The sequence below is a fragment of the Salmo trutta genome, chromosome 6, assembly GCF_901001165.1.
Source record: "Salmo trutta chromosome 6, fSalTru1.1, whole genome shotgun sequence".
NCBI lineage: Eukaryota > Metazoa > Chordata > Actinopteri > Salmoniformes > Salmonidae > Salmo > Salmo trutta.
In genome coordinates, this window is record NC_042962.1 from 53843310 (window position 1) to 53870283 (window position 26974).

The 26974-nt window shown below is 45.1% G+C and overlaps 1 protein-coding gene across 4 annotated transcripts in view; it reads left to right on the plus strand.

Annotated features, from left to right (window-relative positions):
- Positions 1-26974, plus strand: part of LOC115196293 (runt-related transcription factor 1-like) — a 37645-nt gene extending 10671 nt beyond the window's left edge. For 2 of the 4 annotated variants that reach the window (XM_029756979.1, XM_029756982.1), the window contains 6 exons: positions 9571-9827; positions 14439-14595; positions 18746-18850; positions 19965-20165; positions 25212-25358; positions 25449-26974. In XM_029756979.1, the coding sequence (XP_029612839.1) occupies positions 9571-9827; positions 14439-14595; positions 18746-18850; positions 19965-20165; positions 25212-25358; positions 25449-25957 (1376 nt within the window). In that variant the 3' untranslated portion in view covers positions 25958-26974. Of the gene's footprint in view, positions 1-7494; positions 8312-9570; positions 9828-14438; positions 14596-18745; positions 18851-19964; positions 20166-25211; positions 25359-25448 lie in introns of those variants that run through there. The other 2 variants (XM_029756981.1, XM_029756980.1) reach the window with 2 other exon arrangements.

The following is a 26974-nucleotide window of genomic DNA, read 5'->3' on the forward strand; positions in this document are numbered from 1 at the left end:
CTCTCCTCTCCTCTCCTCTCTCTCCTCTCCCTCTCTCCTCTCTCTCTCTCCTCTCTCTCCTCTCCTCTCTCTCCTCTCCTCTCTCTCTCTCTCCTCTCTCTCTCCTCTCTTCCTCTCCTCTCCTCTCCCTCTCTCCTCTCCTCTCTCCTCTCCTCTCCTCTCCTCCTCTCCTCTCCTCTCCTCTCCTCTCTCTCTCTCCTCTCTCTCTCATATTCTCTCCTCATAGTTTGTGTCAGAAAATCAATCAGTAGTTCTACAGGAGGAGTGCCTCATAGAGCTTCTACTTTTCTCTCATCTGAGAGCACGCTGAATTATTCAACACACACACACACACACGCCTTCCCTTCTGAAGACTGGCAGGTTTCAGACACAGACAAACTCAATGGACTGAGTCATATCTTCAGTCAGAAATGACCAAATCAAACAGCACTTGGATTGAGGGATGAATTCATTGTAGTATTCTGATTTAGTTGTGATTGACAGATTAGCCTGATTATCTTGTCATGATGCTAGTTCTGGTGTTAACCATGTTAGCATTACTGGGTCTATTGGGCCCTGGGGGATTCAGAGATGGGGCAGGGGAGTACAGGAAAGGGACCGTGGGAAATACTGCTCCTTTGAAATGCTGTGTGTTTGTGTTGCATGTGTGTGTATCACTGGTTAAGAGTTTCTGCTTAGTTGCAATGTAAATACAGCTGGACTGAGTGTGTGTGGGCTGTTTGTCCCATTCCTGGAGTGTGAGTGTGTGTGTGTGCGTGCATGCGTGCGGCTATGTGAAGGTGTGTGTCTGTTAACCAGGTGCTGGACCACTCTGTTCTGTCACTTGGCAGTGCTGCTAACTGATATGTCAGAAAATCAATTAATTACTTTTAAGTAGCAGTTAACTGCATCCAAACAATACAGCCCCATGAATTATAGAGGAGGTGTGAGAGTGCGTACGTGCGTACGTGCAAGCCTCCATTTTTTCCCCTCTATTTTAACTTGAGAGTCACTATCACTGCTTTCACAATGTTTGATTACAGAAACATTCAATTCCAACTGCTGTAAATCTTCTACAATAAACTTACAACAATCTGCTAACACTTTCAGTGACTGGGTGATGAGTGGCTGAGTGACTGAGTGACTGGGTGATGAGTGACTGATGTGAAGCTCTTTGAAGCTGCATGAGACTCCTCCCCAGGCTGTATCTCTCCATCGATCCCTTGTTCAGGGAGGTGGTGGAGGTGGTGAGGAGGGGCGAGTGTGTGGGTATTGATCCTCAGTGTGGCCCTGGTGCTGGCCTCAGGGTGGCCCCGACTCTAGAGACAGCAGGGGACAGACTGCCCCTGGCACAGAGAGAGAGACAGAGAGACAGAAAGGACACGAACACAGCAGTCCCCTAAGAGAGGGAGAAAGAGAGAGATAAACAAGTATAAAGAAAAAGACGATTAGAGGGACAGTTCACGTCCCCAAAGAGAAACTCTGACCTGCAGAGATTGGCAGAGTGGAAGAGGAGGTTCCCACCAACTAATACAGTGTGTGTATCCAGCAACAGTGTGGTAACAGAGGCGACACTTCCTGTCAAGCTCGTCCCTAGTAGTGCCTTCACTAGACCATCATGACCTGCTGTGGCGTACCAGATCCCTGCAACACACACACATTCGGTGTCCTGTGGTACTGCCACTGGTGTACCCAGAGTTCCGTTGGGCCCAGTTCTGTGGGATAGTGACTATGAGTGGTGGATTCGGGGTGTGTGTGGAGGACGACCCAGAAACCTCAGTGGCCATGCACCAACCTCAGCCAGACCAGAGGACTGATCCGTGTCACACTAGGTGGTTTCCAGGAAGCCAGAGACCAGCCATAGTGGTCATGTCACCTCAGGAGCTGTCACTGGCAAATCAAACTGTCTCCGTCGTTCGAATCTGGTTTCCAGATCTTCCAGTGTAAGGACCGTGTGGTTCCCAAACTCTGCCGTGAACCACTGAGAAAATGGTCCTTTTTCATGTGATCCACAAACTCGATGACAATTACTTAAAACCCAAACCAGTCTTTATGGCTAAGACCAACTCAATTCCCTGCTCTCGCAAGTTTAAGTCCTCGCCTTTATTTTCACCGTTTGTCAGAACTTTAGAAAAAGAAGAGAGGGAGAGAGATGAGAGAAAGACATGGAGGGGGAGCGATAGAGAGAGGAAAGGAGAGAGAGAAAAATCATTTGAGTCGCTAAATGAAATTAGCAGGTCTGAGTTGCCTGAGGGCAGAGTGATGCCGAGTCCCCCGGGGCTACGCTTAGTGAGGGAATATATTAAGCATGAGTGGATGCCATCCCTTTTCCCCTCCTTTCTCTCCTTCTTTCTCTCTTTTTCAGTTTTTCACTAATATCTTGGGCGAGGGGGGAGGTGGGAAGGGTGGCGGGTGGGTATAAAAGGATGAGGGTGAGAGTGAGGGGGATCTAGCTTTCCATATTCCTGTGCTGGGTCTTAAAAACCCACCCCACCGTTCGCTCCGCCAGTACCCAGAAACTAAGCATGAATCCTGGGCCCTTCTCCAACTCCGGTCCCCTGTCCTGGGCCATGTACCTGATGAGGAAAGGCCGAACTGGCAATGGGCTCTTTGGTAATCTATCCTGCTTTTATTACTACACCTGCGTCTTCATCTACCCCTTCCTCTTCATCGTTATCATCAACATCATCACTGTCTGCCTCTCAACCACTCTTGTCTTTGTCTTTGTTTGTCAAATTGAAAGACATTTGCCCTGAATCTTCCTCATAACTCATCTTTACCTGCGGCTATTTCTTCATGATCTTCATCATCATCCCCACCACCATCATCATCATCAACCGTTTCCTCTCAGCCTTTTTAATCTTCTTTTGTTTACTTTTCTCTCACCCCTCATTCTTTCTCCAGTCTGTTTTGCAATGTTGTCCTGAATGGGGTTAAGAAACCAAGAGTGAAACATTTGATTGATACAACATATAACCGTTTTTATTTCTGTGTGCTGTGGCTGTATTTTGGTTTGGGTGGTTCACCTTACTTGATGCTAAATGATGCTCAAAAAACTAAAGACTGAATGATGTGCTGAAGATATTTCTTATTTTACCTCGAAAAATGTTTAGACTATATTAATCTGTAGGCCTATAGGTTCATGGGTAGGCTAGATTCGGGGTTTATGCTGATGACTTGTCATTTAAACCAATCATCTCTCCAGAATTGATTCTTTCCCAATGCAATGGAAGCGGCCTCCAGTTAATCGCGCAAACATGCTGCAGCGTGTAGCCTCGCGACGCATATCGATAGATTTGATAGCCGACTACATACATTATTGATCAAGCAGTTTGCGCCTATCCGATTACCGCTACTCAGAGGTGAACGGGACGAGAGGAAATCCAAGCCTCTCGCTCTCTCTCTCGCAGAACTCTCCCTGCCTGTCCCCTCAAAGTAGCAGTTCTTCCTTTAGGCAACAGTAAAGTCGGTTCATTTGTGAGGAAATATTTCCTTCAATTATATTGAAATCGATAATTTTTTTAATGATTGAATATTTTAGGCCGTGATTGTAGACTATAGGTTTTTTATTTATCAATAATATAGGCAACCAACATTTTCACGGCTAAGACTTTCAAAAATCAGACTACATCACATTTATTTAGCATGTGAAAAAATACAATTGTATTGTTTTAATTAGAATCGAATCTATTTAATTTGATGTGTCATATAGGAGTAAATAGGCTTTTTGCTTTGTTTTATTGTTTTTAACAATGATCTAATTATTAGCACATCTCCAAGGGGGCATTTTAACTGAGCTTTGTGTTTTAGTAATCAATAACCACACACTAATCAAATCCTAAATGTATATACGATGATATTAGAATAGGCTATAATAAATTAAACCTCCAATTATAGATTTATTAGGATCCGTTTGCAATCAAATGTATCTCTTATACTCTGTTAAACTGATGTGTTGCGAACCACTTCATCAGTTTGAAATATTTTGTGTCCTAAATTTCAAACATAAATGTAGTCCTAATTTGTGGCCTATTGTTTGGTTGTTGCTTAAAATTAAGGGACAATCTGGTACGTTCTGGTAGGTTCTGTGTGTCGTGCTGTGGTGAGCTGCATTGTAAAAGAGCTCTAGCCTAGTGGTTAGAACGTTAGGTCAGTAACCGAAAGGTTGCTGGATCGAATCCCCGAGCTGACAAGGTAAACATCTGTCGTTCTGCCCTTGAAGAATTTGTTCTTAACTGACTTGTCAAGTTAAATTTTAAAAATCTGAAGATGAGTTGTATCCGTCTCTCAGTACGGATATATTACAACACAAACAATTGCGACAAATGCTCAAACGGCGGCCGGGCCTTGCCGTCACGACACACACATGCATAGAGATATAACTAGCCTACGTGAGTCATTGGATAACGGACTTATTTGATTGACTGAATTATAATGCTTTATTCAAGGGGACATGATTGACTTTAGAGCATTATGTGGTTGTATTGTAAATATATATATATTATTATGATTATTCAGCCATGGCACAAGTGGCTGGCCTTTTTTTAGGCGATTCTGCTTCTTTTATCCGGCACCATTGAATCACATTTCCAGTAAGCTGGATGTGTCAGTGGAGTTGATGACCAATTATACTTTTAAACATGAATCACTCAACATTCTCCTCGCAGCCCCCCCCCCCCGCACTAGCGCATAGGCCTAACTGAATTAAAGTTGTTCTGTAGGCCTATGTCAGCACTTCCTAAGTAATGGAACATTGATTAATCAGAGGGAATCCACAGAAATATTTTTTATCCGTTTTTCTAATAAAAAAACTTTTTTTGCCTTGAGAATGTGTCCATTGCAAAAAATACGCACCATTATCCATTATTTCGTTACGGCCTAAATGAATCAATCCAACATCAACAAAATGTTAGGACAGGAAAATCAAGTTAGGAGTCTTTGCACCGTGTTTACTGTATATAGAGCAAAAAGGCCAGTCACTTTCTATCACGGACACTGTAGTCGGTCCGGCCAGGCGGATGCGTAAACCGTTACATTTTTTATCATCACGCCTGTGGCTGTACGTTCTTAAAACACGGAGAGAGGGGAGATAAACTGACAGTTCTCTAAAACTCCCCGACAAGGCTGTCAGACTGACCTCTCTTTGTCAAATCAAACTGAAAAACTCATCAGACGAATACTTTCTGCTGAGCTCTGCGTGTACAGGTGGACTAGACTTCATAGTCCTTATGGCAAAGACACATAGCCTGTGGCGATGAATATCGAACTGGTCCATGGCAATGAGCTAAACATAGGAGATAATGAGAGAACAAAATCATCATTTTGGATTTCAGAATCATTTTCTTTCTGCTTTGATCTGAATTTGAAAGTAGCCTACAATGTGGTGTTAAATCATTTCCATAATGGTACATATTTACACCATGCAAAAATATTCACATATAGACATAAGATCGTCTGTTTTTATTTACATCGTCACGCAATATAAAATAATTCTCTACAGTGAGGCCTGCGAGTATGTTACAGCTTTCCATTTGCCAGGAGGTGATTTAGATCGTATGCCGCCACCTATTGTTAATATTTGGTGCAGCCACGACGCCCACACTGCGCACTGACACGACAAGACCTGGGAGGTGCTTTATGCGGTCGTGGAAAAAGTGTTCTATGGTCATACTTCAGTAAAATACTTCAGTAAAAGTCAAGATACCTTAAAGAAAATGACTAAAGTAAAAGTGAACGTCACCCAGTAAAAGTCTAAAAGTATTTGGTTTTAAATGCATTTAAGTACTCAATTGGCATAGGCCTATTTGAATAAAAGTAAAAGCTATACGTCAAATTCCTTATAATAAGCAAATCAGATGGCACAACAGTCTTGTTTTTATATTTACGGACAGACAAGGGTACACACGCAGTATGTGTTTAGTGAGTCAGCCAGATCAGAGGCAGTAGGTTGTTTTTATATTTACGGACAGACAAGGGTACACACGCAGTATGTGTTTAGTGAGTCAGCCAGATCAGAGGCAGTAGGTTGTTTTTACATTTACGGACAGACAAGGGTACACACGCAGTATGTGTTTAGTGAGTCAGCCAGATCAGAGGCAGTAGGTTGTTTTTATATTTACGGACAGACAAGGGTACACACGCAGTATGTGTTTAGTGAGTCAGCCAGATCAGAGGCAGTAGGGATGACAATGAGCAACGAGTTATATTGATAGGTGCGTGGATTTGACCAATGCTGTACTTTTGGGGGTCAGGGAATATACATATGGAAGTAAAAAAAGTACATATTTTCTTTGGGAATGTAGTGGAGTAAAAGTAAAATTTGTCAAAATATAAACAGTAAAGTAAACATACCCCCCCCCCCAAAAAAAAAAACTAGGCTACTTGAGAAGTACTTTAAAATATTTTTACTTAACTACGCTACTTTACACCACCATCTTTATGTGGCAACGTTGTTTTCCACCGCGGTAAACAACAGGTAACTTTCATGCTTACTTGTAGATAACTGTTTATTTGATGTCTTGTTGTTGAGGATGAGAGCCTACATTCTGACACCGTGAAAGCTGCTTTTTAAGCACGCGCATTTACGCTCTGTCACACTATCATGAAATACATCCCCTGTTCAACGGTTACTTTATTCAGTACGGTTACTTTAACGTCATCCTCTGAACCCACATCACGTTGGACACTAGCCATAGTGCTACGGAGGGGGAATAGGCCTATTAGAAATGGGATATCGTCTCCAAAATACGTCGCGGTGGCCTCCATATAATCTATTCGCAGATGTGATGCAGCCTGGGTTATATGGTTAGAGCGGTGACGTGGTGGCTATTGCTGATATCATATTCCCCGAATAAATCAGCGCATGACCAATACGTCCACTGGAACAGTACACGCGCCCTGGAATTCAGCAGAATGGCTGTCTTTGTATAAATGTCCACCTCATCGACAGATGAGTCCTTTGGGCTTCTTTCTGTACTTTTCCTGTTATTGCACGTCTATATAGGCACATCGGCTATGTCTTATTGGCTAACTTATTGCATGGATATTTACTCATCTTATTTTGTTATGGTGTATGCAGACTATGTTTTGACACCGACACGAGAAATCATCCGGGAAATATCAGGCATTAGGTAGGCTAAAGTGTATTCCCAACTAAATATGTGTGTTTGGTGACCAAACGCATAGGCCTAATTGTGATTTGGGCCGTTTTTTTGTGAACAATCATTTTAATCCACCTTTCAATATATTTTCTTGTGTTTTTTGTTTTTGTATTGGTATCCAACATCCAATTGCACGCTGTTGACTTTTATGTTAAAACCACAATACTAGAGCGCGACGGCTGTGTCCGTCTCTCATCGAGCACCGCGGCCCCAAAGTGGAATTCCATTGACTGGCCCGAGCCTTCCTAAGAACCCACAGTTCTCCATCCCTGGACGGACGCAGCTCTAATTGGTTAAACCCTCCCGAACTCTCCGTAGTATCTCGATTCCATTGGCTGAGATCTGTCTCTATGCAAATCCAACCCTGGAGGGACGCATTCCAGCACTGCGGACGGACTGCCAGTAAAACCCTGCTTCCCACTGTCGGGACGTTCATTCATACGCAGCAACTCAACTCTATACACAACCGGAGCATTCAACAAGGGTTTGTCGAAATATAAGGCTGTTTGCAGTGACACATCCTAGCCTATTCCTCGTTGACATTCCAGACAATATTTATAAAAGCGAAATTGAAGTATTAACGTTTTTTCCGTCTCCCATGTTGGCACGCATAGAGACGAGAAGATTCCTATTGCGAATTGGGGAGCCATAGAACATCCATCAAAGTTGACCTTTTGTGGCGAGTAACTCACAAGTTATTGAAGAACAGCAGAAGAGGAAAAGAAGAAAAAATAACCCAACTGGACTTTCTTATTCGCTGTTCGCTTGCTCATTTGAATGCGCCCTGAGACCTCCTTGGATGACGGTCGGGTTTTATTTAGTATCTGGTCGGTGGATGCCTTTTCAGTTTCTGTGTCCATAACACGGACCATGGAATGAGGATTTCACACACCGAGATTTAGCGGGATGTGCGTAATTTGTTAACCGAAGGTCTTTTACTCCACTACAACGCATAGACCCAGTTTTATTCGTGCCCACGTAAGAACCTTCAGACTGTCGCCTGATTTCCACTGTTGATCCACGTGCCTTGGGAGAGTTCATCTAACGACAACCGGTTTCATTTTTAGAGGCAAATATCAGAAGAAACATAGAGCTATATATTCCACAGAGAGTCAGTTTAACTGGATCCTACTGCGGTGTACAAATGGTCTTCCTTTGGGACGCCAAATACGGTACATTAACTTATTTTCACATTTTACGCACGGTTGAATATGTGTTGGTATCTATACCCATCCTGTCCTGTCTAACGTATCAACACCATACTGTGGCAGAACTTGTGTATTATTATCAACCAAGATTTCAACTTCCCTCTGAACTGTGGTTCAGTGCTTTGTGCATGCTAGGTTCCAAATGTAGCCTGTAGCCAACTCGATGTGAGAGAAAAAACCCGCTGGCGTCCTGCCAATTATTACGTTTATTTCCTCTTCAAATTCTGGTTTCGGTGTGTTTCTTGGCTGTGTGAATGCGCGCAGGTATAAATGTATGCACAAATGCCAACACACACACACACACACACGCACACACGCACGCACTTGAGGTTAGGCTACATTAATCAGTTGTCACTAGATACCACAGCCACAAAGTCATAAACCCCGCCTATTTATATAATTTATCTTCTTAAAATATGACTTTGAAGCTAAATTTAACCCTGAACTTAACCACACTGCTAACTTATTCCTAACCTTAAATTAAGACCACAACGATAATTTGAGTTTTCATGAAGTTTTACGATAGGCCTACAGCCAATTTGAACTTTGTGACTATGGTAACTAATGGAAACCACATTAAAGCACATGCAAAGCACATTACTTCCCCTCTCATCAACGGTTTATAAATAAATCCTTCCATCCACAGCGCGTGGTTTGCTGTTAATATTGGATGGTTAGATGAGAGCAACACAGAGTTGGAGTTCAGTCCAGTTCTGTGGTACACTAGTCCAAGTTCTGTTGAAAGAGCGAGAGGCAGCAGCGGTTTTTAAACCCCCGGTCGTTCCAAACCGCCAACATGTGGCATCGATTGTGGTTGGCTTGGCTGAGTGGCAGACAGACAGACCGACAGACAGCGCGCGCCGGGCCCTGTCAGACACAGCATCGCTGGCTGGTTTTTAACGGTTTGGTTTCACGTGTCTCCGGCTCTCCAGGGTTGGGTTCCGCTGTTGTAATTTCACTGTGCTCTATTCTGAGAACTTGTATAATTCTGTGCTCTGAAGGCCAACTTGAAACTACATGCACATTGATAAACAGAATAGAAAACACTGATGATGTACAGTTCAAAATGTGAATAGCCTAAATTTGTTTTTATTTACTTACTAAGAAGTTATATGCCTTATTGACATACTGTTGACTCTATAGTGTGCGCGCGCGTGTACGCCTGCGTTGTGTCTGTCTTTGTCCTCACTCACTTATTTATCTACATCTCCATCTTTCTCCAGACCCAGCACCTGGTCGGCGCTTCACCCCCCCTTCCACCAACCTGTTGTCAGGTAAGATGAGTGAGGGTCTGCCCCTGGGTGCCCAGGAGAGCAGTAGCGCCGCCCTGGTGGGAAAGCTGCATATTGCAGACCGAGGCATGGTGGAGGTGCTGTCAGATCACCCTGGAGAACTGGTGAGGACAGACAGCCCCAACTTTATCTGTTCTGTCCTACCCACACACTGGAGGTGCAACAAGACGCTGCCCATCGCATTCAAGGTGAGTGAGTGAGTGAGGGAGTGTGTGGGAGAGGAGTGTGTGTGTGTGTGTGTGTGTGTGTGTGTGTGTGTGTGTGTGTGTGTGTGTGTGTGTGTGTGTGTGTGTGTGTGTGTGTGTGTGTGTGTAGTGCTATATTTGTTGTTTTATTTTGAATCATTTCTGGAGGCTATAGAGGAACGTGCAAATTTAGTCTGATGGCAACGTTTCTCATAAATGTCTATGTATGTGTGTGTCAAATCAAAAACATATATATTGTCATATGCACTGAATACAACAGGTGTAGACCTTACCTTGAAATGCTTACTTACAAGCCCCTAACCAACAATGCAGAGTTTTCAAAAAGTTATTAAGAAAAATTTGCTTATTAAACGAATGGAAAAATAGTAACACAAATAAAATAACAATAACGAGACTGTATACAAACGGTACCAGTACCGAGTCATTGTGCAGGGGTACAGGTTAGTCCAGGTATTATGTACATATAGGTGAAGGGGTAAAGTGACTATGAATTGATAATAAACAGAGAGTTGCAGCAGTGTGTGTGTGAAGAGTGTGAAGGAATGTGTGTGTGTGTGTGCGTGTGGGTTGCGTCAATATACGTGTGTGTGTGTGTGTTTTGTGTGTGTATGTGTTGAAGTGTCAGTGTAGTATGTATGCGTGTGTGGTTATTGTCCAATGAGTGTACATCGAGCTTGTGGTCAATGCAAATAGTCTGGGAGGCTATTTGATGAACTGTTCAGCAGTCTTGAGGGTAGAAGCTGTTAATGAGCCTTGCCGTGTGTGTGAGATGGTGCTTGATAACTGGCCATGAGCAGTACCCAATCTCCCAACCTCATAACTAGCTACCAATAAGCCATTTCAGGCTATCAATCAAGTTAGAGTAGCTAGCTTGTCTAACCATCTTAGTTGGCATGCCAGCTGGCAAGGTTGATAGACTTAGAAAAGCAAGCAATTACTACATGTACCTAATTAGACTCACATTACTTTCAATATTTTACCCAGATTTGAGCAGAGATTCAGAGAAGCATATTTAGTTTCAGGAGGATACAGACAGCTCAAGATGTATGGTTACATATGCAGATTTTTTTTTTTATTGACATAGAATTAAGCGTAATGATTATTGCTCTAGATTGCCGGGAAAATCTGTTTCAGGTGTTTGAAAAATGCAAAATTCTCCAAATTACAGACGGACCCCCACCCCCTCACATATTTTGTGCCCCCTCAGATTTTTGGAGTGCATGACGCCCCTGGTCACCGAATAAACTTTTAATTGGAGAAAAATATTATTATAGCCATAGCCTACTTCCTTTACAGTTTTTCACTTTGTAATGCAGTTCTCAGAATTGGAATGATGCACGTCAATGTCTTCCAGTTGTTTCATTAGGCTGATGTTGTTCTGGGCATCCATAATGGGAATTATATCATCCAAGTAAAGTACTTTTAAGCACTTTAGGACAGAAGCGTTTGTGAAAAAAAGCCATAGAAAAATACTGTAAAATCAGATTGAGGGAGTTGTATACATTATGTACATTATAAACAAAGTCATAGGCGGATGTTGTTGCCATTAAGTGTGTGTTTGTGTCTGGATGTTGTTGACCGTCTGCTTGAAGAGCTCTATAATCGTTTCCTCATTATTGTTTGTTCTGCAGGGCCGTTTTCACGCTCCACCGAACCTCTCTCTCATGTCTGACTTCCGTAGCTCCCCAACAGTCCTGGAGAATGTAAACTATACTGGGACTGCCAAACACCCGTATTTTCCATCTCTGCCGTGTGTGTGGGTGAAGGGGGGTTGTGTGTGTGTGTGTAGACTAAAGATGTAGTGTCTCAGTTGAAAAACAGAACAGAGCCGTAGTACCCATGCCCGGTATCTCCTCTGTACATTTGCACGCTGATTTGTGGCCATGATTACAGTTAATATGAAAATGACTCTCCCTGGGTCTATTTGCTTTGGGTGTGGAGCTATTCAGTCTGTAGTCTGGGTGGCTTTCTGGAGCACAAAAACACCCAGACTGCCCTCCCATTTAGTAGACCCAGGGTTGGAACAAATTACTGAGAAATAGACTAAATAGATTCAGAATGAATAATTAATTCATTATGAAGTACTAGAATTTATAATTTTTCAATATTATTTTTAAAAGTATAAACATAGTTGAATACACTCGGAATAGAGTGTTGCAATGTAACTAAAGATGCTCCTTTTTTACCAAATATATTTATCTACCCAGGGGTGCAACTTGGTTTTAGAAGTGGGGGGGACATAATTGTTATTATTATTATTATTTTAATTATCCAGTCTAGAGGTCGACCGATTATGATTTTCAACGCCGATGACGATTATTGGAGGACCAAATTACCGATTAATCGGCTGATTTAAAAAATGTTTTTGTAATAATGGCAATTACAACAATACTGAATGAACACTTATTTTAACTTAATATAATACATCAATAAAATAAATTTAGCCTCAAATAAATAATGAAACATGTTCAATTTGGTTTAAATAATGCAAAAACAAAGTGTTGGAGAAGAAAGTAAAAGGGCATTATGTGCCATGTAAGAAAGATAACGTTTAAGTTCCTTGCTCAGAACATGAGATCATATAAAAGCTGGGGGTTCCTTTTAACATGAGTCTTCAATATTCCCAGGTAAGAAGTTTTAGGTTGTAGTTATTATAGGAATTATAGGACTATTTCTCTCTATACGATTTGTATTTCAAATACCTTTGACTATTGGATGTTCTTATAGGCACTTTAGTATTGCCAGTGTAACAGTATAGCTTCCGTCCCTCTCCTCGCTCCTACCTGGGCTCAAACCAGGAACACATCGATAACAGCCACCCTCGAAGCAGCGTTACCCATGTAGAGCAAGGGAAACAACTACTCCAAGTCTCAGAGCGAGTGACATTTGAAACGCTATTAGCGTGCACCCGCTAACTAGCTAGCCATTTCATATCGGTTACACCAGCCTAATCTTGGGAGTTGACAGGCTTGAAGTCATAAACAGCGCAATGCATTGCGAAGGGCTGCTGGCAAAACGCACGAAAGTGCTGTTTTGATTGAATGCTCACGAGCCTACTGGTGCCTACCATCGCTCAGTCAGACTGCTCTATCAAATCATAGACTTAATTATAACATAATAACACACAGAAACACGAGCCTTAGGTCATTAATATGGTCGAATCCGGAAACTATCACGTTTATTCTTTCAGTGAAATACGGAACCGTTCCGTATTTTATCTAACGGGTGGCATCCATAAGTCTAAATATTCCTGTTATATTGCACAACCTTCAATGTTATGTCATAATTACGTAAAATTCTGGCAAATTAGTTCGCAACGAGCCAGGCGGCCCAAACTGTTACATATACCCTGACTCTGCGTGCAATGAACGGAAGAGAAGTGACACAATTTCACCTGCTTAATATTGCCTGCTAACCTGGATTTCTTTTAGCTAAATATGCAGGTTTAAAAACATATACTTCTGTGTATTGATTTTAAGAAAGGCATTGATGTTTATGGTTAGGTACAGTCGTGCAACGATTGTGCTTTTTTTCGCAAATGCGCTTTTGTTAAATCATCCCCCGTTTGGCGAAGTTGGCTGTCTTTGTTAGGAAGAAATAGTCTTCACAGTTCGCAACGAGCCAGGTGGCCCAAACTGCTGCATATACCCTGACTCTGTTGCAAGAGAAGTGACACATTTTCCCTAGTTAAAAGAAATTCATGTTAGCAGGCAATATTAACTAAATATGCAGGTTTAAAAATATATACTTGTGTATTGATTTTAAGAAAGACATTGATGTTTATGGTTAGGTACAAGTTGGAGCAACAACTGTCCTTTTTCGCAAATGCGCACCGCATCGATTATATGCAACGCAGGACAGGCTAGATAAACTAGTAATATCATCAACCATGTGTAGTTAACTAGTGATTATGATTGATTGATTGATTGTTTTTTATAAGATAAGTTTAATGCTAGCTAGCAACTTACCTTGGCTTCTTACTGCATTCGCGTAACAGGCAGGCTCCTCGTGGAGTGCAATGTAAAGCAGGTGGTTAGAGCGTTAGACTAGTTAACCGTAAGGTTGCAAGATTGAATCCCCAAGCTGCCCCTGAACAAGGCAGTTAACCCACCGTTCCTAGGCCGTCATTGAAAATAAGAATGTGTTCTTAACTGACTTGCCTGGTTAAAAAATCTTTATATAAATCAACAACAAAAAAAAAATCGGCAAATCGGTGGCCAAAAATACCGATTACCGATTGTTATGAAAACTTTAAATCGGCCCTAATTAATCGGTCATTCCGATTAATCGGTCGACCTCTAATCCAGTCGAATAAACTCTCCAAACAGCCTACCCGACTGCTCGGAGGCGTCCTAAAACACACTGTTGCCCCGTTTTGTATCATATTCCAATGATAAAACGGGGGGTGGCAAAAAATGCATGTCCCCCCGTCCCCAGTAAAGGTTGCGCCCCTGTATCTACCTGATAATTGATGTTTTGTGTAAATTACGTGTGTAATTATATTTATGTATTGTCTTTTTTTTGTAATGTGCAAGACAAGCAATAAAGTTTCCATCTATCTGACTGTCTCTCTCTCTCCTCCTATTGCCGTAGGTGGTTGCCCTTGGTGATATCCCTGACGGTACCTTGGTCACGGTGATGGCGGGGAACGATGAGAACTACTCAGCAGAGCTCCGCAATGCCACGGCCGCCCTCAAGAACCAGGTGGCTCGCTTCAACGACCTGCGCTTCGTAGGCCGCAGCGGACGAGGTACACACACACACACACACACACACACACACACACACACATATATATAGATACACTGATATAGCTCTCTCTCTCTCTGTCCCTAACGGACGGTGAACCGCAGTTACTCCAAATCAGGTGCAGGCAAATGTCATGCCTTATCTATTTAAAACACAGGCCTCTCTGTACATAAGCTAGCTGTTACTGTACACACACACACACACACACCTCTCAATTGTCCCCTTGTCCTGCTAGGCAAACAGCCATCTAGTCTGACTTAAAACACACACACACACCCACAGGACCTAGAATGCAGCTCAGGGTTAATTACAGTATGACTGTATGTGTGAGCCTGTCTGAACTTGTGGTGAACGTTGATTAAACTAGGTGAGTGTTTGGTTGGGTTGTGGTCAGAGAGTTGGTCTGGCTGCAGCTCAGTAGGCTGTGGTTACAGTGGTGTGGTTTAGAGTTATGTAAGGGATCTTTCTCTCTCTCTCTCTCTCTCTCTCTCACACACACACACACACACACACACACTTCTGACTATGTGTCAAAAGGTGTATTGGAGGCGAAGTCAGGTGCAGGAGAGCAGAGTATAATGAACAGGCGCACTTTTATTATAGTTCCATAAACGAGAGCACTACATAAATCAAACTCGCTCAAAAAACGGAACATAAAAGTAAAGTGCGTAAACTAACACCACCTAACATGAAACAATTACACTCAAAACATGATGGGAAACAGAGGGTTAAATACAAGTAGCTTCATTGGGGAAATGAAAACCAGGTGTGTATGGAAACAAGACAAGACAAATGGATATATGAAAAATGGAGCGGCGATGGCTAGAAAGCCGGTGACGTCGGTCGCCAAACGCCGCCCGAACAAGGAGAGGAGCCGACTTCGGCGGAAGTCGTGACACTATGAAATAAACCATTCTAAACACACACGCACACGCGCACACGCGCACACACACACACACACACACACACACACACACACACACACACACTCCTCCTCCTCTTTTCTTCTGGGAAACACACACCATGACGGAGGTTTATTCAGAAGGAAGATAAGACAAGTGATTGGCTAATGCTGATAGGACCCACTGTGGTAAACACACTGCTGTACTCAACAAGCCTAGACCTGAACACCCCACACACACACGCACACGCACACGCACACACACAGAAAGAAATCATCCCATTGATAGGGGCGATTACAGATGGAGAGTTCCGGAGTAAACAGTCATCTCTGTACAGTAAGCCCTAGAGAAATGTAAACTGGGTAAAAGCCTTGGCACTTAGACACAGACACACACACACAGACATGCACGCACGCACGCACGCACACACGCGCACACACACACAGCTTTTAGATGTGCACTGATGGTGTCCGATCAGACAGACAGACTGATGACACCAGCAACAAAGACCACAGCTGTTCTCTCATCCTATCTCTCGATCGCTCTACCTCTCCCCTCCTCTATCACTTACCGATCCTCTCAGATTCTTTCTTGCAGATAGCACACCAGCAACAAAGACCACAGCTGTCCTTCCTCTGTCTTTCTGTCTCCTCCCACTCTCCTCTCTTTCTGGATATAGGAGCAGTGAGTTACTGGGCGGCCAAACGGCACAAACAGTCTCAGACATATTTATCTCTTTCTTTCGCTCTCTTTCTCTCGTTTTCTCTCTCTTTTTCTCTCTCTTGCAAACAAAGTTGTTTGGATGTGCACACACACTTGTTCACATCCTAACACATGCACAGTATAGTGTACACACACACACACACACAGCGTTGTCAGGGGACGTTTCCTAGCTGTGTTGTCTTCTTCCCGTCTGCCTCTCAGACAGAACGTCTCCCTCACAGACACTAATACTTCTGTGTGTGTGTGTGTGTGTGTGCATGTGTGTGTGATATCTACATACATATGGAGAAAAGAGAAGAGGATTTTTTGTGTGTCTATGTCTGATGTAAGACAATGAGCAATCTTTTAAGCGGAAATGTGATTGTGAAATATCATTATATTTTGCAATTCAATTATCCTACAATAACTTACTACATGATGAATAATGGACAGTTTTCCCATTATGGTGAATATTACTGTATTAGTAGATTTGCCTCTCTTTGGACAGTCAAACACACTTGAATAGAAAACGTGGGATAGGGATGTGGTCTCATAGCTTCTCTAGACTCTGAGAATAGTCCTGGCTGCCTGCTTGTGTGTGGTCTGGACAGTACAGCTGAGTACTTCCACAGTACAGCTGAGTACCTGTGTGTGTGTGTGTGTGTGTGTGTGTGTGTGTGTGTGTGTGTGTGTGTGTGTGTGTGTGTGTGTGTGTGTGTGTGTGTGTGTGTGTGTGTGTGTGTGTGTGTGTGTGTGTGTGTGTGCACGGAATAGTAAACAATCAAACATTTTACCAACTGGGGACATTTTGTTCGTCCCCACAAGGTTTAGGGTTAGAATTAGGTTTAGGTTTATGGGATTTTGAATGGGACTGAACTGTGTGTCCCCACAAGGTTTGCTGTACAAGACTGTGTGTGTGTGTGTGTGTGTGTGTGTGTGTGTGTGTGTGTGTGTGTGTGTGTGTGTGTGTGTGTGTGTGTGTGTGTGTGTGTGTGTGTGTGTGTGTGTGTGTGTGTGTGTGTGTATGAGTGTGTGTGAGTAACAGTAGCCAGGGCTTTAGCTGGCGTAGGCTGGTCTGTGTGTGGTAACTCTATTCCAGCCTTGGCACAGCCTCTGACCGCCTCCCCTGGGCGCCCATACCTCCATGGTGGGTGACAAGTGTGTGTGTGTGTGTGTGTGTGTGTGTGTGCACATCCTCTCAGCATATGTCCGTCACTCATCACCATGCATTGAGGTACAGAGCCTGAGGGAGAAAAACACACACAGATGTGATTGTCTCCTCCACTCACCTAGGAATCTCTATACTTACACGCACACGGAGATACACAGATATACACACAGAGATTCATAGATCTATACAGAAACACAGTCACAGTGTTGACCTTCAGCCTTGTCCTCTCATCACCAGACCCTCTGACTGGATTAGTCACACGGCAGCTACACCAGCCAAGTCTGCTCCCACACACACACGCGCACACACACACACACACACACACACACACACACACACACACACACACACACACACACACACACACACACACACACACACACACACACACAATTAACAAACACGAACACCAAAACACACACACACTCATTTAAACGTATAATAAACCCACACATGTACACACACACACCCTGTTTGTCTGTGTGTGTTTATGAGCAGTAAATAGGTGTGGAGCCGTAGGGTCTGTCTGTCTCTCTGATGTCTCTCTGGGTTATTTCTGTGTCAGGCTGATCTTAATGTCTTATCCAGACCTGGGATATATTGGGATAGAGGGAGGGAGATAGAGAGAGAGAGAGAGAGAGTGAGTGCATGCTCCAGGAAGGTGCAGACCAACATGGGGGAAGAGGGAGGGGTAAGCAGGGGAAATAGAGGCCCATGCCAGCGGTTGTTGTGAGACAAGAGGTTTTCTGTGTAGATGATCACAATTAAAACATATTTTCACCCTCTCTTCCCCTCCTCTCCACCCTCTCTTCCTGTCCTCTCCACCCTCTCTTCCCCTCCTCTCCACCCTCTCTTCCCCTCCTCTCCACCCTCTCTTCCCCTCCTCTCCACCCTCTCTTCCCGTCCTCTCCACCCTCTCTTCCTGTCCTCTCCACCCTCTCTTCCTGTCCTCTCCACCCTCTCTTCCTGTCCTCTCCACCCTCTCTTCCTGTCCTCTCCACCCTCTCTTCCCCTCCTCTCCACCCTCTCTTCCCGTCCTCTCCACCCTCTCTTCCCCTCCTCTCCACCCTCTCTTCCCCTCCTCTCCACCCTCTCTTCCCGTCCTCTCCACCCTCTCTTCCCCTCCTCTCCACCCTCTCTTCCCGTCCTCTCCACCCTCTCTTCCCCTCCTCTCCACCCTCTCTTCCCGTCCTCTCCACCCTCTCTTCCCCTCCTCTCCACCCTCTCTTCCCCTCCTCTCCACCCTCTCTTCCCGTCCTCTCCACCCTCTCTTCCCCTCCTCTCCACCCTCTCTTCCCGTCCTCTCCACCCTCTCTTCCCCTCCTCTCCACCCTCTCTTCCCCTCCTCTCCACCCTCTCTTCCTGTCCTCCTCCAGGGAAGAGTTTCACTCTGACCATCACGGTGTTCACCAACCCTCCCCAGGTGGCCACCTACCAGAGAGCCATCAAGATCACCGTGGACGGGCCCAGAGAACCACGCCGTGAGTACCACCTTCATCCTCTTCATCATCATCGCACTTATCACCATCAACGTCACATGACTCCGTCGGTTGAAGGATGAGCGTCAGCGTAGGATTGCACCAAGACAATGGAAGACAACGCATCCTAAGCATAGTTATCCTCATCATTATTATCCAAGTTGTTATTACATTATCATGATCATAATCACCGTTAGAGTGGAATGGGATTTGTAGTTGCATTAGTTCTGGGTTGTAGTTCTGGGAGGGTGCTGATTGGAAGACTCATCACACCTCTGTCTCGTGGTTGTTAACGGGACTATTCCCTGATGGTCCGTTATTCTGGTCGGGAATCTGGTGTTGGGCGCCGTGCAACGATCCAGGGTCTGGCTGGCTGGCTCAGTGTGTGTGTGTGTGTGTGTGTGTGTGTGTGTGTGTGTGTGTGTGTGTGTGTGTGTGTGTGTGTGTGTGTGTGTGTGGAGGGTCTGGCCGGCTCTGGGTTCTGGCCCGCGCTTCAAAGGGCTAAGACACAGGCTCCAGTTACAGCACCACTTCCTCCCAGTGCGCCAGTCGTGTGTGTGTGTGTGTGTGTGTGTGTGTGTGTGTGTGTGTGTGTGTGTGTGTGTGTGTGGGTGGGAATGTGAAGACAAGTGATGGTTTTTCACAGCTGAGGCTGGCTAGCTGGCTGGATACTTTCTGTCTCCGTTTTCTTCCTCTGTCAATCTCTCTCTCCCTCTTTTGTCTCTCTCTCTTTTGGTCTTTTCTCTCTCCCTCTCTCTCTCTCCCTCTTTTGTCTCTCTCTCTCTTTTGGTCTTTTCTCTCTCCCTCTCTCCCTCTCTCCCACTCCCCCCCTCTCTCTCTCTCTCTCCCTCCCTCCCTCCCTCCCTCGCTGTGTCTTGTTGTGGTCTGATGAGGACTCTCTTCATCATTATGTCCTTTCAGTCTGGCCCCTCATATCACTCAACATGAAACCAAATAGGGAAAAATCTCATATTGTAATTAGAACTGAGACCTCAAACTAAAGAAAAAGAAGAAAGAAAAACATGTTAATAAACAGGCAGACAGACAGGCAGACAGACAGACAGGCAGAGAGATTGATTGATGGAGAGTGTGTGCGTTTCTGCCTGTGTGTGTGTAGGCCACAGACAGAAGCTGGAGGATGTGAAGACGGGAGCATTGGCCTTCTCCGAGCGTCTGAGTGAGCTGGAGCAGCTAAGGCGGAGCACCATGAGGGTCACGCCCCCTCACCATCATCACCACCACGCCCCCACTCCCAATCCCCGGCCCGCCCTGAACCCGGCCCAGTTCAGCAACCCCACACACCACACACAGATACCAGGTGAGTCTTCTCTCATGGTACCACATACACCCATGGTGCACAGGCTACATGCTAACTGTCATCACACAGTGAAATCACTGCATTATGCCTCCACATACGTAGCAAACAACACTCAAATAATGTGTAAGAGAGCAGGAGAGAAGAAGCCCAATTTCTCTAAGCCGTATTTTCTTTAACTCTGGATTTGGAAAGACCAGTACTTCCTTTTTAGTGGTTTTAGCCAATCCTATTGCGGTTAACGTGTGGCACTAGAGCCTCTGACACACACGCCCGCAGTTTCTGTTCCTCTTCTCCAGATGTGTTGTGTGTGTATGTCTGTGTGTGTATGTCTGTGTGTGTGTGTTGGCCAGTATATGTAGACAGTTGTAGTGAGGAAGCAGGCCAGGGAGGAAAGGAGGAAGTGAGAGTCAGCTGACAGGAAGTAGAAGTGTGTGAAAAACCCCTCATTTAAAATCTAAACACGCAATACTCCAGTGGAGGCTGCTGAGGGGAGGACGGCTCATAATAATGGCTGGAACGGAGCAAATGGAATGACATCAAACACATGGAAACCATGGAAACCATGTGTTTGATGTATTTGATACCATTCCACTCCAGCCATTACCACGAGCCCGTTCTCCCCAATTAAGGTGCCACCAGCCTCCTGTGCAATACACTATATAAGGGAGTCATTCACATTACACGTAAGAGACCAGCAAAATATTGACATTGACAGGAATTAGCTTTGTCTCCAAAAGTGATGTCAACACAAGACATGAGATGGAGATGGAATCAGAGATGGGTGTATGGAGAGATGGAGAAAGAGGAGGGAGGTAAAGAGAGATGGAAAGACGAAGTGAGAGATGAAATACCCCAAAAGATACATGAGACGCGAGAGAGAAACAGAGGGATAAGGATGGATGGATAGAAGGAGGGGAGTCAGAAAGAGAGGGAAAGGCCCCAGTCCTTCCTGTCTGGTATGTCTCTCTGATCCTGAGGCCACAAAAATAGCAACAGGAGCACTGCCAGCGGAAACCGTTATTAAGTCATTCAAGACCTCTCTCTTTCCCTCCCCCCCTCTCTTTCCCTCCCTCCCTCCCTCTTTCTCTCTCTCTTTCCCTCCTACTTCTCTTTTCATATCTGTGAAAATCTGAGGCAGCTGGGGCCATGGGCTGGGTGTATGTGTGTGTCAGAGGCAGCTGTGTGTGTGTGTGTGTGTGTGTGTGTGTGTGTGTGTGTGTGTGTGTGTGTGTGTGTGTGTGTGTGTGTGTGTGTGTGTGTGTGTGTGTGTGTGTGTGTGTCCAGTATGGTTGTCAGTATGTGGCGTGCCAACCAGAGTGGGTTGGCATACAGTCAGTGTGGGGTCTGTCCTGAGGCTATGGGTTTTGTGTGTGTCAGTGTGTGGGTGGGTGGGTATGTGTGTGTGTGTAGGAGTGTGTTCTCTCCATCCAGTGTGTGCCAGCTGAGGCCACCTGACCGATTCCATTCGTCCTATCTGTCAAAATGTAATCTTGGACATCCAGAAATAAAACGCTATTGCGTCAGATGCTCTAATTAAGGTCTGGGGGGGACACATGTTAGAAAATGAACTAACGAGACTAGAGAAGTCTCCACCCCCAAGACGGAAACTCTCAGTCGCCTTCGGGCCTATCAGCCAAATGTCCCCTCCCATTCCGAAATGACATTTGAAAGATGCGAGCACCTGCAAAATCGGGATTTGTCCAAATGATCAGTCTGTTGGCAGATGCTACTACCTGTTATGTTACGAGCATCTGTCCACCAGAGATTAGTCCAAATGGGACGCTCTCGGTATCTTTGTAAAACTATAGAACAAGAGACGGTGATAGAGAGCAAGAGAGAGAGTAAAATCATGATTCATTTTTCAGTCTGTGTGTGTGTGTGTGTGCGTGCGTGCGTGCGTGTGTGTGTGTGTAAAGCTTACCGTATGCATGTAGGCGAGTGACTGTGCATATGTCTACATGTGTGAGGGAATGCAGTAAAAATGAATGAACCGCAGCAGCAGCAGCCCCGGATACACAGGCCCGCCTCCAGCCACCCACCCAGCCATGTGTGACTCCTGCCCCAGATCAGAGCTCCGAAGCCTGGGGAGGGGAGCCAAGAAAGGAGGGGGTCTTGGCACTGGGCCTAGGCCTCAGTGTTTTGTTCTTGGGGGAGCTGGCTGCACTTAAAAAGGCCATTGACGTCTTGGCTGCTGTGTGCAATTTGCTTCCCCTCTCTGTCTGCAGAGTATGTGGGACACACACACACATACATACACGTACACACTCTTGTCTGCAAGTCTGCGGGCGATCACTGGCATTTATTGGACCACAGGGAAAAGAACCGGCTGCCTAAAAGCACACACACACACAGACACACACACACAACCCCCCCCCCTTCCTACGCCCCCTCACTGGGCTAATCACTTCCTCTCCTCTCTGTCTCCATCTGACCATCTCTCTCTCCATCTCTCTCTCCATCTTTCTCTTCTTTATTCCCTCTTCCTTCCTCTCTCCTCCACTCTTCACACTCACTCCATCTCTCTCTCCATCTTTCTCTTCTTCATTCCCTCTTCCTCTCTCCTCCACTCTTCCCACTCACTCCATCTCTCTCTCCATCTTTCTCTTCTTTATTCTTTCTCTTCTTTATTCTTTCTTCTTTATTCTTCTTTATTCCCTCTTCCTTCCTCTCTCCTCCACTCTTCACACTCACTCCATCTCTCTCTCCATCTTTCTCTTCTTCATTCCCTCTTCCTCTCTCCTCCACTCTTCCCACTCACTCCATCTCTCTCTCCATCTTTCTCTTCTTCATTCCCTCTTCCTCTCTCCTCCACTCTTCCCACTCACTCCATCTCTCTCTCCATCTTTCTCTTCTTCATTCCCTCTTCCTCTCTCCTCCACTCTTCCCACTCACTCCATCTCTCTCTTTATCCTTCTGTCCATCATCATGTCCTGGATCTTTTACTATTTACTCCTTCTCTATTCTCTGCCTCCCAGCTCAGCCCAGGTGTAGTGAGTAGTGGTGTACTGAGTGAAGGTGTAGTGAGTAGTGGTGTACTGAGTGAAGGTGTAGTGAGTAGTGGTGTACTGAGTGATGGTGTAGTGAGTGAAGGTGTAGTGAGTAGTGGTGTACTGAGTGATGGTGTACTGAGTGAAGGTGTACTGAGTGATGGTGTACTGAGTGAAGGTGTAGTGAGTGATGGTGTAGTGAGTGATGGTGTACTGAGTGATGGTGTAGTGAGTGAAGGTGTAGTGAGTGATGGTGTACTGAGTGAAGGTGTAGTGAGTGATGGTGTACTGAGTGAAGGTGTAGTGAGTGATGGTGTACTGAGTGAAGGTGTAGTGAGTGATGGTGTACTGAGTGAAGGTGTAGTGAGTAGTGGTGTACTGAGTGATGGTGTACTGAGTGAAGGTGTAGTGAGTGATGGTGTAGTGAGTGATGGTGTACTGAGTGATGGTGTAGTGAGTGAAGGTGTAGTGAGTGATGGTGTACTGAGTGAAGGTGTAGTGAGTGATGGTGTACTGAGTGATGGTGTAGTGAGTAGTGGTGTACTGAGTGAAGGTGTAGTGAGTGATGGTGTGGTGAGTAAAGGTGTAATAAATGATGGTGTAGTGCGTGATGTAGTGAGTAAAGGTGTCGTGAGTGATGTAGTTAGTGATGTGTAGGGAGTGAAGGTGTAGTGAGTGGTGTAGTGAGTGATGGTGTACTGAGTGAAGGTGTACTGAGTGATGTAGTGAGTGATGGTGTAGTGAGTGGTGTAGTTAGTGATGGTGTAGTGAGTGGGGTAGTGAGTGAGTGGTGTAGTGAGTGATGGTCTAGTCTAGTGAGTGGTGGTGTAGTGAGTGATGTAGTGAGTGGTGGTGTAGTGAGTGATGGTGTAGTGAGTGAAGGTATACTGAGTGAAGGTGTAGTGAGTGATGGTGTGGTGAGTAAAGGTGTAATAAATGATGGTGTAGTGCGTGATGTAGTGAGTAAAGGTGTAGTGAGTAAAGGTGTAGTGAGTGAAGGTGTAGTGAGTGATGTAGTGGGTAAAGGTGTAATGAGTAAAGGTGTAGTGAGTGAAGGTGTAGTGAGTGATGTAGTGGGTAAAGGTGTAATGAGTGAAGGTGTAGTGAGTGAAGGTGTAGTGAGTGATGTAGTGGGTAAAGGTGTAATGAGTGAAGGTATAGTGAGTGAAAGTGTAGTGAGTGATGTAGTGAGTGATGTAGTGGGTAAAGGTGTAATGAGTAAAGGTGTAGTGAGTGAAGGTGTAGTGAGTGATGTAGTGGGTAAAGGTGTAATGAGTGAAGGTATAGTGAGTGAAGGTGTAGTGAGTAAATGTGTAGTGAGTGAAGGTCTAGTGAGTGATGTAGTGGGTAAAGGTGTAATGAGTAAAGGTGTAGTGAGTGAAGGTGTAGTGAGTGATGTAGTGGGTAAAGGTGTAATGAGTAAAGGTGTAGTGAGTGAAGGTGTAATGAGTAAAGGTGTAGTGAGTGAAGTTGTAATGAGTGATGTAGTGGGTAAAGGTGTAATGAGTAAAGGTGTTGTGAGTGAAGGTGTAATGAGTAAAGGTGTAGTGAGTGAAGGTGTAGTGAGTGATGTAGTGGGTAAAGGTGTAATGAGTAAAGGTGTAGTGAGTGAAGGTGTAATGAGTAAAGGTGTAGTGAGTGAAAGTGTAGTGAGTGATGTAGTGAGTGATGTAGTGGGTAAAGGTGTAATGAGTAAAGGTGTAATGAGTGAAGGTATAGTGAGTGAAAGTGTAGTGAGTGATGAAGTGAGTAAAGGTGTTGAGAGTTTTATACACTCACATAAAACTACTTCACTCACATGTCTCTTCAATCATATCCAGTATATACATCTGTAATGTTTCAGTTTCTACCTGTTCAGCAGATGCTGGAGTGAAACAACCTCCGGCGTGTGTGTGTGTGTGTGTGTGTGTGTGTGTGTGTGTGTGTGTGTGTGTGTGTGTGTGTGTGTGTGTAACCCTCTCTCAACGTGTGTGTCTGTGGGTGGTGGGATAGGCAGAAGACATATTTCCATTGTAGTGAAATGAATGAATAAAGTATCTGTTGTATTCTAATCTCTCAGACTCTAGGCAGATGCAGACATCTCCGTCGTGGTCCTATGAGCAGTCCTACCCCTACCTGGGTCAGATAACCACACCCACCGTCCACTCAACCACGCCCATCTCACCCAGCCGCTCCTCCCTCAGTGATCTGTCCAGCCGCCTCTCAGGTAACACACACTCATTCACCCACTGCTGACTGACCCGTAGTGTTCTCTGACAGTCATCTAACCTCTAACCCCTGACCTCTCTCCCTACAGGCCCTGACCTCACAGCCTTCAGCGACCCCCGTATGTCCCTGGATCGCCCGTTCTCCTCCCTGGCCTCGCTCCCTGACAGCCGCTACCCTGACCCGCGCATCCACTACCCTACTGGGGCGTTCACATACACCCCTACCCCTGTATCCAACGGCGCCATCGGACTCACCATGGCAACCACCCCTGCTGGGCGCTACCACACCTACCTCCCCCCGCCCTACCCCACAAACGCCCCCCAGGGCCAAGGTGGACCGTTCCAGGCCGGTTCCTCTCCCTACCACCTGTATTATAGCACGGCCGCTGGGTCCTACCAATTCTCCATGATGGCGGGGGGAGGCGGGGAGCGGTCTCCTCCGAGGATATTCCCTCCCTGCACCAACGCATCCACAGGCTCCTCCCTCCTGCACCCGTCTCTGCCAAATCAGAGCGAAGGGGTGGGGGTGGAAGCGGAGGGAAGTCACAGTAGCTCCCCTACCAATATGGTACCCGAGGCCGTATGGCGGCCATATTGAGCACGGCAGCGGGGTTGACAAATGATTGACGGACTTGCTGGCTAATTGGAGTGGAGAAGGGGCTTTCACGGAGCGTTCCTATTGGATCATTAGAATGATCAAGGAACAAATTGAGGAAGGAACAGAAACAGGGTGCCATTTTACACCGAGGAGCATGCAGCAGCACTGAAATGAAAATAATTCAGCTTTGTTTTATAAAAGGATTGTTTGCCATGGTTATGATTGTTGTTGGTATTATGAATTACTCGTGGCCAAAAATACAATGGGTGATTTTTTTGTGTGTGCCACAGGCACTCCCCTCCTATCTCACCTTCCCTTGTACTTCCGCCCCCTCTCCTCCCTTATCCCCCTCTCCCCTCGTTCAAAATGGAGAGAGTGCTGTTAATGTAAATGATGGCCAGCCAAGATCTGTGTCTGTTCTGTCATGTTTGTATTGGTTTATGGCCGTGATATTGTCTGCACTGATCTACAATCAGCACTGTTAGTCGATTCACAATGGTTAAGGGTAGGAATTTACAGGGAATGCTGTACCCAGTTCAGTGCTTATGGACATTGTACTGTCACACCAAACTGTAACAGGTCGTTTGCTTTATGATTCCTTAATTTATTATCTTACAATACCTTTTTGGTTGTACGGTGTGTGTGTGTGTGTGTGTGTGTGTGTGTGTGTGTGTGTGTGTGTGTGTGTGTGTGTGTGTGTGTGTGTGTGTGTGTGTGTGTGTGTGTGTGTGTGTGTGTGTGTGTGTGTGTGTGTGTGTGTGTGTGTGTGTGTGTGTGTGTGTGTGTGTGTGTGTGAAGGAACAGATAAGGCCTACATTGCCACATGATTCACCTCATATTTGTAAATAGTCTTTATATGTAAATGACGACATTGTCCATGTTTGATGACATCATTGCCTCCCACACAGGTATGTCACAGCAACATCAAATACGCCTTTTCTCACATTTTGTTTTACTTTATGAATATAAATATTGTTGTAAAGAAAATAAAACCAGTCTTTTTGTATTTTCTCTAAA